This window comes from Poromitra crassiceps (genome assembly GCF_964638095.1).
Source record: "Poromitra crassiceps genome assembly, contig: HAP1_SCAFFOLD_132, whole genome shotgun sequence".
Lineage (NCBI taxonomy): Eukaryota > Metazoa > Chordata > Actinopteri > Beryciformes > Melamphaidae > Poromitra > Poromitra crassiceps.
In genome coordinates, this window is record NW_028152229.1 from 188,372 (window position 1) to 204,696 (window position 16,325).

Here is a 16,325-nt window from a genome sequence, read left to right on the forward strand (position 1 = left end):
TCCTCATTCCCAACGATGATGGCTGCTGTGCTGACTGCTGTGTTCTGTCAGGTAGGAACTGTGTGTAGACCTACTTTAGTAGTTCTGCAGAACTTTATTAAGATGTGTCTTTATCTTGGTAGACCTGTGCAGTCTAAACTGTAAATAGTTACCTTCCAGATCTACACTTTTGTACACTGTAAATAACACTTACCCAAGTAGCAGAAAGTAGGGGGAAAGCCCTTTAGTTTTTTGTAACATTTTCTGATGTTTATTTTGTAGGAGCTTATAGGTAAGAGCTGTGTCTCTTATTTAATCCATCATTTTCTTTTCTTAGGTAAATTTAAGGTTGGGGATTAGTTTGATTGGTTAGTTGTGTTGGGGCCATGCTGTGCTCTGAAACTAAACCTGCTACTTGTGAACTTGTGATGGTGGTTTGGCTGATCATCCTTGGGAGTGGGAAGAGTGGGGGCACTTTTGTGTTGCGGTCCCATTCCCTGAGGCCGGTTCCTAACATAATTGGGTGCTCGTCTGCTTTCCTCATTCGTCAGCACGTCGTGAGTGTGTGTGTATATTTTATGTTTGTCTGGTGGGCAGTCTTTGTGCAGGTGGTAAATGGTGTTAGTCAAGGTGGCTTTGCATGGAGCTGAGGAAGCTCATGGTGGTAAAGCTGGTGGAGATGTTTGTTGGAGGAGGAGCCGGTCAGAGGGGACCAGTAAGACTGAGGAGGGGCGTGACAAGGCAGGGCCGTCAGTAGCACAGTTTCTCCTCTTTCTGTGTAGACTATGCTACCCTACAAGAGTCTCCGTACATAGACTTGCCTGTGACTCTGACTCCCAAGCCATCTAAATCAGTGATACAGACGTATTTACAAGTGTCACAGAAACATTTCAAAGCCACATATTGAGAAGGGTTCATCGCTTCTCGACGTCGGGGTAAGAAAGCTCGACGCTGCTCATAAATGCCTCTTTTCATCTGAAGTCTGTGCTGGTGATATTTTTTCCAGGTTAGAGCTCTCAGCCGTCAGAGCGCTCAACAGCGCCACTCTGGCCGAAAGCTCGGTAAAAAAAAAGTCAGACTCACAGGCAAGTCTATGTACGGAGACTCTTGTAGGGTAGCATAGTCTACACAGAAAGCGGAGAAACGGTGCTACTGACGGCCCTGCCTTGTCACGCCCCTCCTCAGTCTTACTGGTCCCCTCTGACCGGCTCCTCCTCCAACAAACATCTCCACCAGCTTTACCACCATGAGCTTCCTCAGCTCCATGCAAAGGCACCTTGACTAACACCATTTACCACCTGCACAAAGACTGCCCACCAGACAAACATAAAATATATATATACACACACACGACGTGCTGACGAATGAGAAAAGCAGACGAGCACCCAATTATGTTAGGAACCGGCCTCGGGGAACCGGACCGCAACACAAAAGTGCCCCCACTCTTCCCACTCCCAAGGATGATCAGCCAAACCACCATCACAAGTTCACGAGTAGCAGGTTTAGTTTCAGAGCACAGCATGGCCCCAACACAACTAACCAAACTAATCCCCAACCTTAAATTTACCTAAGAAAAGAAAATGATGGATTAAATAAGAGACACAGCTCTTACCTATAAGCTCCTACAAAATAAACATCAGAAAATGTTACAAAAAACTAAAGGGCTTCTCCCCCTACTTTCTGCTACTTGGGTAAGTGTTATTTACAGTGTACAAAAGTGTAGATCTGGAAGGTAACTATTTACAGTTTAGACTGCACAGGTCTACCAAGATAAAGACACATCTTAATAAAGTTCTGCAGAACTACTAAAGTAGGTCTACACACAGTTCCTACCTGACAGAACACAGCAGTCAGCACAGCAGCCATCATCGTTGGGAATGAGGAGAGCAAGGGGCGTCAGGATGGCATCAGCTGGCTTAAATGCTCTCCACCAGCCAATCAGCCAGCAGCAATCTGACACCTGACCAGGCCAATTAGGATGAACACCACCTGCATCTCATTTCTCAATCACACACACACAGAGGAGGAAAGGAATGATGAACACATGAGAGAAATATACAAGGACTGAATGTGAACATTAGCTTCTGTAGCTAATTGAGTTTATAATGACTCAGAGCTTGGGACACCTTGTATATTAGCCTGTATTATCCCATACATGTAAAAAGCAGCGGTGATGGCAAAAATTAGGCTTACAACATATACAGTATATAAAATATGTGACTGTGTGTGTGTTTTGTACATGATTAGTTCATTAACTATGGGCTTAATTATAAATGAGTTATGACTGAACCTTACTATAAAGCACACATGGGCAACATACGGCCCCCTGTGTGGCCTGCGATGGAATTGCAAAAAAAGTTTTTTTTTTTTTTTACAGTGCACCTGAACGCAACATGCAAGATACCCGCTGAATAAGTGTCCAAATGTTCATGTCATTCTGGCCAATATTCTTCTGTTATAGCATTTCAGTCTGGAATATGGAATATCTTTCAATAATCTTTATGACTAAAAGGCCAAAAGTAATCTCATGTGTAAGAAATGGCTGTTCTACATTGAGGTAGAAATTTAAATAATTAACTTGTTGGTTTTGGATTTATTTAGCTTCAAGAGTGCATGTTCGTGTGACCCTCAACACAGGCTTTGAGAATCCCGGCCACTTACTGATACTTATGCTTAAATTAACCCACTCATATTCTGGTTTATTTCAAGAAAAACATTTCGGATAGTGGAAATTCTAATTGGCTGGTAACTTTAAAATCTAGCAGCCATATTGGCAGGTGGTGAAAAAAGTTAATTTCAAGCCCTGCAGGGAGAGTGTGGTGACATAGGAGTGAGTGAGAAAAGGATCAAATATTGGTGGTTAAGACTGAATAATGACATCACAACTGTTAATTTAAAATTAGTTATTCCTCTAAACCTGGCTTCAAATGCCCCAATTTTTTCGCGCTGGCGCCGTTCAGCCCTCAGCAAAATCTGGTAGCGAGGACTTTTTTTGTGGCCCTCTCTATCATCAAAGTTGCCCATCCATTACGGCATGACAATATTTGTTCGGCCCCCGGCAACAATCTGGATTTCTCATGTGGCCCCCCATGAAAAATAGTTGCCCACCCCTGCCCCTAGCGTCTCCACCTCTTTTAACCTTTATTAAATATAGATCTACTGCCAATCCGACCCGGCTAACTAGAGCCATCACCAACAGGGATTGTGAAGTTCCGCTCAGAAGAACCCTGTTTGGTCAAAACGTGCTATCCTTTAAAGCAGTGATCCTCACTATTTCTTCGATGAGAGCAGCACTGGCAGGACAAAGTCAATAGGAGAGCCACTTTTACCGCAAAACACCAAAAGCCACCCCAACCAAGCACATCTGCCTACCATTTTTTTGTTTGATTGTTTTCCACACACACACACACACACACACACACACACACACACACACACACACACACAGAAAATCTTTCAGGCCTGGAGGGATTTCGAAACGTACCCCGACCGCAACGGTGGGGGCCATCGCTGGCGACGCTGAAGTTTTATCTAACCTGTTCACATCTATGTTCGCAATGGCATCCCTAGTATCATCATACTATTATGGGATGCGATGTGAACAGTTGTATTATGGGATGTGCGTTTCCCAGGCAACGACACACGTTGACACGTTTTGGAACAGCGCTGCACGCTGGCACAATACTCCTAAAAGCAAAATGCTTATTGTTTTGAATGATTTGGCACCTTCTATTACTGTCAACACCAGTATTGTTGTATTGTAATAATATGCCATAAAGGTTTATTGACATTTTGGGGAGAGCAGGGGGGATGAAATCTTAAAAAAAAAAAAAAAAAATTTAGAGCCGCCAACTAAAGCTTCGAGAGCCACGCAATGAGGAGCTAGGCTTTAAAGGAAGCGCTGTATGGAACAGCCTACCTCCCTCTATAAGGGGTAGCTCCAGCTTGGCCACCTTCAAGGGCCATCTGAAGGCGTGGCTGAGAATTAACCAGTCTTGTGACCATGTGTGATTGTGCAGGATGCTCACACATGTACTAACTTTTACATTAATCATTTATTTTTCCTTTTCTCTCTTTTACTAATTGTACTATTACTGATATGTAATGTATATGCAATGTGTATCATCACACTGTTGAGATGACTGGAGGTTTCCCAGGTCATTTTTCTTATTGCATTTATACTATACAATGGCGTTCGTCCTTTCGCTAAGAAGTAGCAGCATTATGAGCAAAGGCTTGTTGGCATGTTGTCTCCTTACTGTACTGATCAGTGAGACAGCCCCTTACACCAGGCAGCATGTTGGACTGAGAGACAGAGACAGTGGACCATAGTCTTTTAGTGGCATCTGCTGGGCGGAAGTTGAAGAACACATTAGGATCTAATTCAACATCCATTCTCCTGTGTGATATTTTTTAAACCATTGAGAGGTCTGAGATTTGCTGCAGGGTATTGTGCATCATTTCATCAATTCCCATAAATCTAGTGCTTAAAATCCAACCAATGTTTGCACCGCTGTAGAACACCGCCAATGCAGACGACTGGCCAGATGCGCTGCATCAATGGACCGAGTCCGACTTCCGCTGGAGTGTTGCATCGGCCCTCACGGTTTCTCCCGTGTCGGGGGTTGGCTATATTCTTTGGTTGCTAGTAGGGATGGCGAAAATGAAAAAACTAAATTGACCACAACCAACCCGCATTAACCGATCATTAATCGGTTAACCAAGAACATTAAAATGCGCTATTTGACTGTCTGTGACCGTCTGAAATGGGAATCTTTTTTTATGTTAATTTTTGCTTGCACGTTACAAATATACATACTTCAGCATGCGCTGGGAGGCGTCAGCAGTGATGTTAACTGGGGTCGTAAGGTGTTTCGGGTCTGTTCAACATCATACACCCTCGCCCAGTAGACCCAGCCGAGGCCGATTAAGCCCCCGACCCGCATCCCAGAAGCAGCCGCTCACGGATCAGCCTTCCTACTCTGTCTGCAACGTTGCCCGCGGAAGGGTCGATCACGCCCAATCCACTGCAATAGAGTCAGTGCTACACCGCAGCATTGCAAGACCCTTCGGTGCATGGAGGCAAGTATGCTGACACAACCACAGTAAATTCTTCACTTTCCTGAGAGTGATTTACATACTTAAAGTCGAACTGAACCTGTTCGTCACGTGCATAATGCGTCCGTTTCAGACTGAAAACATAGTTTGTCTAAGATGACAGGTTGAGAGGCGGGTCATAGTATCATGTCGATGATTTTATTTGACAATTCTGGGGACTGGATTGGGCTTTGGCCAATCCTGGCGTGTTCCGCCTCCAAATCGAGTGGGATTCAGTGTGTTGTGGCGCTCCCCTCGGGAAGACCCTTTTGACGGGAGGTTAGTGGCTGAGTGGAGCTCAGCGACCCGCAGGCAGCCAGCTGCCTTCGTGTTGCTGAGCGGAGAGTGCAGCACGTCGGCCTAGAATCTCCGAAGTGCGACCCCTAACAACCAAGCTCTCGGATGCGCACGCCATTATCGCTACGATATCCCTGGAATGCGCGTTTTAACGAGCCAGTTACATTTCTTTGCATTCTCAGAGATTATAGTTTTTGTTTTTTGTTCATGTTTCTAACAATTGGCCAAGTTAGTAGTTAGTTTATGGGATAGGAATTCTGCCAGATGACAGGCACTAGGCGCCATTTTCTACTTCATTTGGAAGAGAAAATTATCCAGAAATGAAGATTTGATTGACAGCTGCATGTCGTGATATGATTGGTTGAAATGGGGTAGAAATTTGATAGTACTAGGTGACGTCAGCAAACTGTACATTACTGTTATCAATGAAATCTTGAAAAATGAACTTTTGATGTGAAAAAGTGTGAAAAACTAAAGAAATTACCGGTAGATTGTTGTGATTTTGTTTGCATACATTATTAAATACCGTAGGTGCACTGCATACCCAGGTATTTGAACTAAAATAAAATAAAAGTCATTTTTGGGTTCAGCTCGACTTTAAGAGTAAATCCACTCAGAGTTTGAGCACAGAAGTCTCAAATTTGAGTTTGCTTAAAACCTTAGCTTGAGAGTGTGCTATTATCTTTGTTTGTGTCTAGCATTGAGTTATTACAGTATGTATTCACCTTATGTAGCCGCACCCATTTGACCCAGCTGTAAGGTCTGAACATAAGGTGTATACTGTGTTCATTTGTCAAACTTCTGTAACACTTATTTTCAAAATACTGGGGGGGGGGGGTGAATATTATGAATAAAGGACTGAGAGGTTGATGTGCTCTACACTTCCTTGTTCTCTCTCCCTTTGCAGCAACAAATAAGACACTCTTACCTGTAGCGATAATATACAGTGAGTGGTGGAATGAGGGTCGGCAGCAGGGCAGACTGGCAAAACTGTCTGTTTATCTAACTGTTTACCAAAAAAAAGGGGGGGTAGGCTATTCGGGAAATATTGCAATATTTTTCAGTTACACCAGAAGTGATCCTACCTGGCTCCGCTGACGTCCACTCCAACCATCAGCTGTCCATTGAGGGACAGGAGTTCGTCTCGGAGTTTGATGGCTCCACAGCAGGCGGCCGGGCTCCTCTTCCTCACCTCCGTCACCCAGAGGCAGCCCACCTCCAGGACGGGCCCCGTAGGTCTCCTCCTCCTCCGGCTGCCCTTTGGCCTTCCCTCTGGGTCCCCAAAGATCGGGATGTTCCCAAAGCTCAGGCCAAACTCAGCCACGTCCCCTCCAGACTTATGAAGGCAAACAGCACAGACTTCCACCTCTACAGCCTCCCCGGATGAGGGGGCTCTGTCAGCCTCCCTGGAGGAGGGGGGTTTGTCAGCCTGGGTGAAGTTGAGCTGGATGTACTCCACCAGCTTGTGGATGGCAGCCAGGCAGAGGACCATGTCCCCCCCAGTAACACTGGTGGAACTGCTGCTGCTGCAGACACTATCAGGCTCCCCATGCTGAGAGGACTCCTGGAGGAGGGAGAAGAAGAGCAGCCACATGCTAGATGAAATGTGATGACATTGTTTCATGCATTAGTAGGACTGGATTCCTGCTAGTTTGCTTAGCACACTGGTGTACTCACCACATTATGAAATAATAAGTAAGGGTTAATGCACGACGAGGTGTCCATTATCACTTTTTAAGGGACGACGCGAGAGGCGTGAACCGGTCCGAGGCGCCAGCCGAGGAGCGGTTTGTATGTAAACATACTTGGCCAATAAAGCTGATTCTGATTCTTCTTGTCTTACTATCGGGAATATGGCAAATAGGTGAATCTCCCAAAATGTTGGCGTGCTCCTTTACATCCCCTCCATGCGTTTCTGAGTCATATTGTAAACGTATTGTAACATATTGTAACGTTATCAATAATCAATAATCAACTCAAGGCGGATTCCATTTCTGCACTTAATTTCCAAGACGTACAGCTGCTGATGGCTTGGCCGCAGTCACGCCAAATCCTACGCCAATCCCGCAAAACCCCGCTAGCTCTCTCTCCTTAGCTTCACACCACCGCCCTCTTCTCCTGCTCCACAACAACTCCCTTCAGTTCCTCTGCCCTCTCCCATTCAATCCCCGGAGGAATACAACACGTGACTAGCACTACGCAGAGAGACGTTCAAGACTATACAGTCTTAAATCTTAATGTCTTAATCAGTCTTAATGTATGGATAAATAAACCCCACACAAACCAGCCCTCTACAATATTATTTGACAAACAACTTAATCTTCTGCTGAAGTTCAAAATGTTAAAGGTGCTGGAAGCGGTATTAAAATAAAATAAAATAAAAATACCGCATCAGATGTACAGATGTTTGGTGTTTCAGGAGTAACCAACATCGCCATTTGCAACATTTTGTGTTGCAAAGAGCTTTCTTCTGTGCTGCACTTTCTTGCTGAAACTTTGTTTGTAAGTTTTATATGTCTTGTTTTTTCTCTCTGTTAGTTTGAAGTGTGTAGATATTCCTAACCAGTGATACTTGACCTGTTTAAAACCTGTTCATTGCTCACAGCCTGGCCTGAGGTGGCCAGCCACTGTGGTTAGACGCTGATTGCTGGAAGGTGTGGCCTGACTCCCTGTTGAACCAGTATTTCTCAGCATAGTCAGTCTAGAGCGGCAGCTCTAGCAGCAGCCTCTGGGCATGAAGACTCTGGGCACAAAGGGAGTCTATCTGTGGGAGTCCATCGAGGGTAGGCCAGAGAATAGAGTTTTTGTTACTTCTCTTTGTCTAACTACTTGCTCATCTACCTAACTATGTGTCTTTTCCTCATCCCTGTAACCTCAGCCCAAATCTGGGCGATTTCAACATCCAGACCAAGGTAACCTTGCAATCTCTGCCTTTCCTTAACTTCTTCTCATCCTTCGACCTCTACCTCTCTCCAACCTCACTGTCTGTGACTCCTCTTCCTCACTGTGACTCATCCGACCACCACTTTATAACATTCTCCCTTCCCACCTCCTCCTCTCTCCTCCAAACCATCTCACCTGACCTATCTCCCTTCCTCACTACTCTCAACTCCTTTCTGTCCTCAGGTCTTGTTTTGGCTACTCTAAAGACTGCTAGAGTCAAGCCTCTGCTTAAGAAACCCTCCCTTGACCCTACTGCTATTCAGAACTACAGACCTGTCTCTCTTCTCTCATTCCTTTCCACACACAAAAAAACTTTACCACTCTATTCCTTCAAAGGGTCAGAGAGTGGAGGTTGTCCAGGAGTTTAAATACCTGGGTATTATTTTAGATAGCAACCTCTCGTTCAAAAAGCAGATAAAGAAAACTGCAGGGACTGTCAAACGTAATCTTCGGCAATTTAGATTAATTCGATGTCAGCTGAACACAGATGTGGCGAAACTGTATCTTCATTCTTTCATTTTATCACATCTGTCTTACTGTGCCACTACTTGGTCCCAGGCCAATAAAACAACAACGCAGCCACTCTTTACTCTATTCAAGCAAGCGCTGAAGGTCCTGGATAAAAAACCTAACAGTTATCATCATTGTGACATTATCAAGAAATATAACTTTCTAACACTTGAGAATTTTCTGTTGATGGCAAATGTCTGTTCCTTGTGTACTGTCCCTGCTTAAATAAACAATAAAGATAAAGGTTGTAGCTGTCATAGATTATGTTGCATAGTTGATTTCTCTATTGTTGACAAAATGTGTTACTGTAAGTTGCTGTGGATAAAAGTGTCTGCCAAATGACGTAATGTAATGTAACGTAATGTACCGTAAATTCCGGACTATAAGCCGCGGCTTTTTTCCCGTTTTTTGGCCTTTTTTGCCCCCTGCGGCTTATATAACGGTGCGTCTTATCTATGGATTTTTTCCAAAAAAAAAAAAAAATCTCTCTTTTTTAGCACTCTTTCTAACTATAAATCCACTTCTGTTTTAATTTCCTCTCTTGCCCTCTTTTAACAACATAACATAACATAACACAACACAGGTAAGCAGAAAGAAAAAGACGAAGCAATCACGCCATGAATGAGGAAATGACTCACCTGCTGGAGGCTGGAGATACACGCTTGGGCTAAACTTTTACTCCGTGAAACACTATCGATTAAGTCCGACATCGCTCAGAGGTTTTGAGCAGCTTGAAAACAAGTTTGAAAACGTGCAGAAGTCCATCCACTCACTCACTAAAGAAACTAAGGCAACCGTGAACAGAGTTTATAATGCGGAAAAGCGCATCCGCGCACTGGAGGACAAAAACAACACAGTGAGTCCGAAAATGGATAAAATGCAAAATCGAAACCCTGCACACGCAGGTTGATGACTTAATCAGCAGGAGTAAAAGAAATAACATTCGCCTGATCAATGTAAAAGAGGAGCTGAGATTGGTGACATGGACGCTTTCGTGGCAAAATCCTGTGTTACATCCTGGACCTGAAGGAAGGCGAGAAACCACCAGAGGTGGACAGGGCACACCGGGCGCCTCGGCCACGTCCAGACCCCGGCCTGCCACCGAGGGCCATCTTCATCTGCCTACTCCGCTGGCCCGACCGTCAACTCATCCTCCAGGCTGCGGGGAAGAAGCCCCTCACCTGGGAGGGTACGCGCTTTTTCGTCCGGCAGGACCTCTCCGCATTGGTGCAACAGAAACGCGCAACATACAACAGCATCATCGAGTCAATGGATATCGCTTTGGCGTACTGTACCCAGCGAGACTCGTCATAACCAGACCGGACTATCTTTAGCACTCTTTCTAACTATAAATCCACTTCTGTTTTAATTTCCTCTCTTGCCCTCTTTTCACCACACCGCGGACACTGTGTGCCCAGCGGCGGAACAAGAGCTCAAAGTGAAACTGCCGAATATCTTTTGAGTTGGACTGGTCAATAGTACTGTGAGTAACTAAAATAAAAAAATAAAAAACGGAATTCTCTCTTCTTTAGCACTCTTTCTAACTATAAATCCACTTCTGTTTTAATTTCCTCTCTTGCCCTCTTTTCACCACACCGCGGACACTGTGTGCACTGTAAAAAAAACAAAAAATACCACAATGTGTGATTTTGTCTGGGGATTAGTGACCTGACTTTTGTTTTGTTGAAATGTTAATAAATGGGAGCTTCCCCAAACAGCCATCTCTTTCCCGACAATCCCCTCTGTGCACGAAGCCTTACATATGGTAATTAAACATCAAAACACCCGCGGCTTATAGACCGGTGCGGCTTATAGAAGAAAAAAATAGTCACCTTTGAAGGTGCGGCTTATAGACCGGTGCGTCTTATAGTCCGGAATTTACGGTAATTTGCCGCGGTGCACCACGACGGTATAAAAAATCTAGGCTGCAGTAATACATGGAGAGGATAGGTGGCAGCAGAGTACTTGAATCCTTTTAGGACGATACACTCTGTGAGCACAATGGCAAAGTGGCGCTGTCCATTTTTCGGTTCATTGACTCCACAGGAAGCAATATTTTTTTTCGGATGATGGCGAAGGCTGGAAGCACCCTCTCTGCCTGTGATTGGCCTAGCGTCAAACGGTCATCCAATCACATTCGCTTGGCTATCCTGCGTCTCTTTCTACTGTCTGTGGTCAGACAGACAGCAGTTTTGCTTGGTAGCATATAGGCATGGGTCGATTTCCGGTTTTACCGGTTCGATTCGGTATACGAGCCCAAACCGGTTTGATCACGTGCAAACCGGAAAAACCTTAAAGTCCCTGGAAACCAAAATCCACAAAAGTCCCTGGAAACCAAAATCCACAAAAACGTTCTAACTATGTTATTTAGGGTCTTATGTTAGTAATTTTGTGCCTCCGAAATTATTATACATTACTTTCAACCCAAAGCCTTAAAATCGACACTTTTCTACAAGATTCTACAAAGTACTTCCTCATTGAAGACAGCAGTGCGCGAGGTGCTAAAACGCAGGAGCTTATGACGTCATAAGCTCTATATAACCTTTGTACACGCGCGCAATCCGCACCCACCCTCCTTTTTTTATTTTTTTATTTTTTTTATTAACAATATAGATGTACAAAATATGTCAGACAGACAATCACACATCACCATACTTAACACATTGAGTGCCACAGCGCTTCAGTAAAATTGTCTGGAGCCTGTGCCAGATTCACTTCCATTCAGTTGAAAACAGCTATAGAATTTTTTCTATTAGGGCTATATTGACAGGGCTGGACTCTAATGAAACATTGGACACTCCTGCTTCTTCCAAAGAAGAAATTTTGTTTCTAGACAGTTCCATTATGAAATGACAGCCTCTGAAAGAAGAGCACTTTCAAGGGTTTTCTGCTTTTTTTTTTTACTTTTCAAGATAAAGTCACTTTTATGAATACTTTTTGCACTCTAATTTCAAGCACATTCACTGACTCTGGCTGGTGTTTTCTGATGTGGTGGCGTGGTGTGGTTCTGTGCAGCCTGCGTGCCCCCCCCCCCCCTCTGAGCTGCGGGCTCCTCCCCACACGCACACAGTCTGTTTTCGCTTCCTCCGTTTTTGCCCCGGGTGGATCCCAGCGCAACAAGGAAATGGCAAACGGGAGTTACGGGACTGAAGGAAAAGGTTTGGCCGTTCGGCTTCGGGTGCTGCCTTTCTGGCAGGGAATCGTGTGGAGGAACTATATGCAGACGGATGGACAGAAGCAGAAGAGCTCAGTTGTGGGCGCGGATGCAGCCAACTGTCAGCTGCAGACAGAGCAATCTATATGGCTCTGGCTGCAGCATGCATCGGTTTCCCCTTTGATCACGGCTTTTTTTTCGCTTTCTCCTGCACAAAGTAAAGGATCTGAGGTGGGTGGCGCAGCTCCCGTGTAGATGTTTAAGGTGGCGCCGTGTGATCCCTTGAAGGGATTCATGCTCACTGGCTGGGTACGACCTTAAACAGCAGAATTATGGAATAATATGAATTATGATTTTAGGACGTCCACAGACGTCCTTGGCACTCCTCGTTACTTTTTTTTAGGACGTGCACAGACGTCCTTGGCACTCAATGTGTTAAGAGCTATAAACAAACAAATGAATAAGACATACACCCACCCTCCTTTTGTCCGTTCTTTGCCCCCAGTGACAGCGTTCCCTCGCTGTCCGTCTCCCTCCCACTCTGTGTGCCGTCGTGCCAAGCGCTATGCCTCTCTCTCTCTCTCTCTCTCTCTCTCTCTCTCTCTCTCTCTCTCTCTCTCTCTCTCTCTCTCTGGACTAGTGAGAGAGAGAGCACAGAGAGAGACACACAGGCTGGTGACGCGAGGTTACTCTCTCTCACACACACACACAAACAGACACAGTAGCAGCAAGTCTCTCTCTCTCCCTCTCCGAGCAACGAACACACACATACACACACACACACTCGTGCTGTGGACACACAGCACGAGTGCTGTGTTCGACACACAGCACTCGATCTCTTTCTCCGTTTCCCCCCCCCCCTCTGTCTCCACTCAATCTCTTTCTCCGTTTCCCTCCCCCCCTCTGTCTCGCGCTCTCTCTCTCTCGGAAAACCTGCTGCAGACGGGACACGCCCACACAGTCCGCGGGAGAAAATACACTCTAAAAAATAATTGATTCTCATTAGTTTTGCCACGACTGTCAAACCTAAATTTATATACTTTGCAATGTTCATCATCGTTCAAATTTGGCTGGTGGCTTATTAACATATGGTCCTGTGATGTGATGACCTCAAAATGCTAAATAATAAAGAAATATTTCTGGTTTCCAGGGACTTAAAAAAAAAAAAAAAAAAAAAAAAAGATTTTTTTAGTTTTTATTTGCCAGTCCATTCTGATTGCACTATTGTTCGTATTAGCCTCTTCTCAAGTTGCACTAGTAGGCAAAAGTCTTATTTTGTTTATTATGTTGATGTTTGAAGAAAAGTTAAGCTGAATAGTTATGAGAAATAAAAACAGTGTGTTGTTACAGTTAAAATGTTCTGCTTATTTGTATTCAGTGTTCGTGCTGGTTGGCAGCATACCAGCTTAGAGGTGCATTATCGCCACCAACTGCAGTCGCTTTGATACGTTTTTTTGGGGAATATCGAACCGGTTTCAAAATGTTCAAACCGACCCATGCCTAGGCCCTATATTGTGTGAATTTGTGAGTTTTGAAGTTTATAAGGCAGCTCAGCTGTAAGCCAATCCATTCTGATTGCACTGCTTGTGTTTTTATTAGCCTTTTCTCAAGTTGCACTATAGGCAGAAGTCTTATTTCATTTATTATTTTGATGTTTAGAAGAAAAGTTGAGCTGAATAGTTATGAGAAATAAATACAGGGTGTGTTTGTTACACAGGTGTCCTGCTTCTTTTTATTCAGTATCATTGCTGGTTGACAATACCAGCTTAGAGGTGTATTATCGCTATCAGGTGGACTGAAGTTACACTACAGACAGTTATGGGCCACACGGGAGCCCTGCTTAAAAAATTTTTTTTTTTTTTTTTATTACAAAAAAAATCGGTATACCGGTTCGATCCGGTTTAGACGGCAATATCGAACCGGTTTTAAAATTTTCAAACCGACCCAGCCCTAGTAGCATACATGAAAGACGCCACTGTGTGTTTATGTTTTTGATCTCTGGTTTATAATGCTGCCGCTACTCTTGGCAGTGCACGTATGTAGCCTACAGACAAAAAGAAAAGAAAAGATAAAATATTAATGAGAATTGATCAAGGGTTATATAAAAACAGTGTCAATGCCCATTTACTCATTCTAACACAAGAGTGACATGTATTTGAATTGAAATATTAATCAGAGCAACAATGTGATTGAATTTGGAATGACAAGAAACAAATACATGTCTGTGCAATAGGCTAAGTAGGCCTAAATAACTCAGATATAGGGTTTGCAATTGTAACGTTCCATATAATGAAGTATCTCATGCTTGTTCATTTAATGATTGTTTTGCACCTGCTGCTCACGTTATGAACAAATGCTTAGATGACCATAGCCTCAGCAACAACTAACTGCAGTCATGTATGAATGTTAGCTGTCCAGCAAACACTAATATCTATAGGAATCATGCTTGGAAGTAGCCTACTTTTCCCCCTGCTGCATCGTGACATTGAATGAAACTATGTTTAGGCTCGTTTGAGATACTTCTGGCTCGCCTGGAAAGAAGGTGGGAGCAGCCGATTACAGTCAGCCAATCAGAGGCAGAGAGGGGGCGGGTCATGGCTTCGCCTAGCCTTCGCCATCATGGGAAAAAAAATATCGCCCGCAGGAAGTGAAAGAAGAAGTTAGCCAACCCTATTTTTGTTTTTCTTCGGTTGCTAACAGAAAGTTAACAGAAACATTGGAGATGGATGGATGGATGGATGGATGGGGCAAGGGTTCTGAGAGTTGGGGAAAAGTCTGAGCTGGTGTTACTTCAAACCAAACCTGGCAAGGATGCAGTGGATTTGTTTAGCATTCACGTTAGCTGTGGCTAGCGAACGTTAGCTCTGCTGACGTGGCCTACACAGGCAGCAGCAAATGAAACGTCCAGGGATTCTGTCTTTAACTCCAAAAACAACCCTCTAACTGCTAACCGGGAGCTAAGTCCGACTATAAACCATAATATCCGTATCGTTTCACCTTTGATTGATTTTTCTTACACCAGATTAAAGAAAACATGTATGTGATATTGACTGATGCCCTATTCGGTCATGGTTTATAGTGGGACTTAACATGCCTGGCCCATTCACTTCAATAGAACTGGCCCCAATGCTAAATTCAACACTAACATGTCTGTCAACATAAAGGCAAAAAGTGGGACGCCTTTAGACCCAGGGCCAGTCATTGCTACTGGTTAGGGTTAGTCAGTCATTGCTACTGGTTAGGGTTAGGGTTAGTCAATCATTGCTACTGGTTGTTCATGTAAAAGAGTAGCGAGGCAGGGAAACTAATGCTATTTCTTTATCTAACGTAGCACATTTCAAACATAATGGCACTTACTGGGCTTTACAAAAAACATATACAAGCCTATGTGTCATTCATTGTTGGGAGGGTTAGGCTACTTTTCAAATATATATTCCACTACAGAACACTGAATACATGCCCTAAAATGTATTTTGTAATGTATTCCATTAGAATACTCAAGTACCGGTACCTATTAGGAATACTTTGGAATACTTAGATTTAAGGTTTTAAGCTTTAAAACATTACATAATAATAATAATAATCATCATCATCATCATCATAATAATAAAAAATACTAATAATAAAAAAGAAAATGATAATAATAATAATAAAGACATGTATAAAAAAAAAGATACTTTAGTACTTTAGCATAAAGAGATACTCAACAACCCAAATCAGAGGTATCAGCTCAGCCATTGGTCATGTCAGTTTTTCAAAAAGGGGCGGGCAGGTTTGAGACTTTCGAATCCGCCCACTCCACATTTGGATAGGATGAACTTTTGTGGGGTGGGCAAATTTCAGAGCCAATGGCAGACCTCTGTGCAGTTCCTGCTCGCGCATGTGTGGTTTCATTCACAGCCAGCCTCCGTTGTAAACAGACTGCTCCTCCAAAACTGATCACAACAACAGCAGAGCCAGGGCAGGCTAGCCCTAGCCTAGCAACATAGATTGATAGTAAACTACCAGAAACACAGTTATCTTTATGATCTTTTAATAATGTTAGTAGAGGCAAATTTTAAGAAATTCCCTCAAGGCATTCCTGAGAGATCACGTTAACGAGCATGAGTTGTCATGATGGTGGTGGGAGTCTGCTATTTTAGAAAGGGGGGAAGCAGTTACCTTGTAGTGGTTGTTGTCATGACGGTGGTGGGAGTCTTGGTCAGGTCTTGTGGTCTGAGCCCTGAGCCAGTCCTGCAGCAGTGGGAGGAGGTTGTGGGCATTGTCCTGAGTGATGGGCATCCTGCCATCCTGCCAGGACCTGCAAGCACTTCAACAACCCCTGGTGTCTGCGTGTCAGGCCATC

At 44.0% G+C, this 16,325-nt stretch overlaps 1 protein-coding gene across 6 annotated transcripts in view; it reads right to left on the reverse strand.

Annotated features, from left to right (window-relative positions):
• LOC310800918 (PDZ domain-containing protein 2-like) overlaps window positions 1–16,325 on the reverse strand; it is a 59,676-nt gene that overhangs the window by 18,573 nt on the left and 24,778 nt on the right. For 5 of the 6 annotated variants that reach the window (XM_083664803.1, XM_083664802.1, XM_083664800.1 and 2 more), the window contains exons 2-3: window positions 16,142–16,324; window positions 6,459–6,937 (exon numbers count right to left, since the gene is read on the reverse strand). In XM_083664803.1, coding sequence (XP_083520929.1) covers window positions 6,459–6,937; window positions 16,142–16,261 — 599 coding nt within the window. In that variant the 5' untranslated portion in view covers window positions 16,262–16,324. Of the gene's footprint in view, window positions 1–4,238; window positions 4,326–6,458; window positions 6,938–16,141; window position 16,325 lie in introns of all 6 variants that reach the window. The other variant, XM_083664805.1, reaches the window with a different exon arrangement.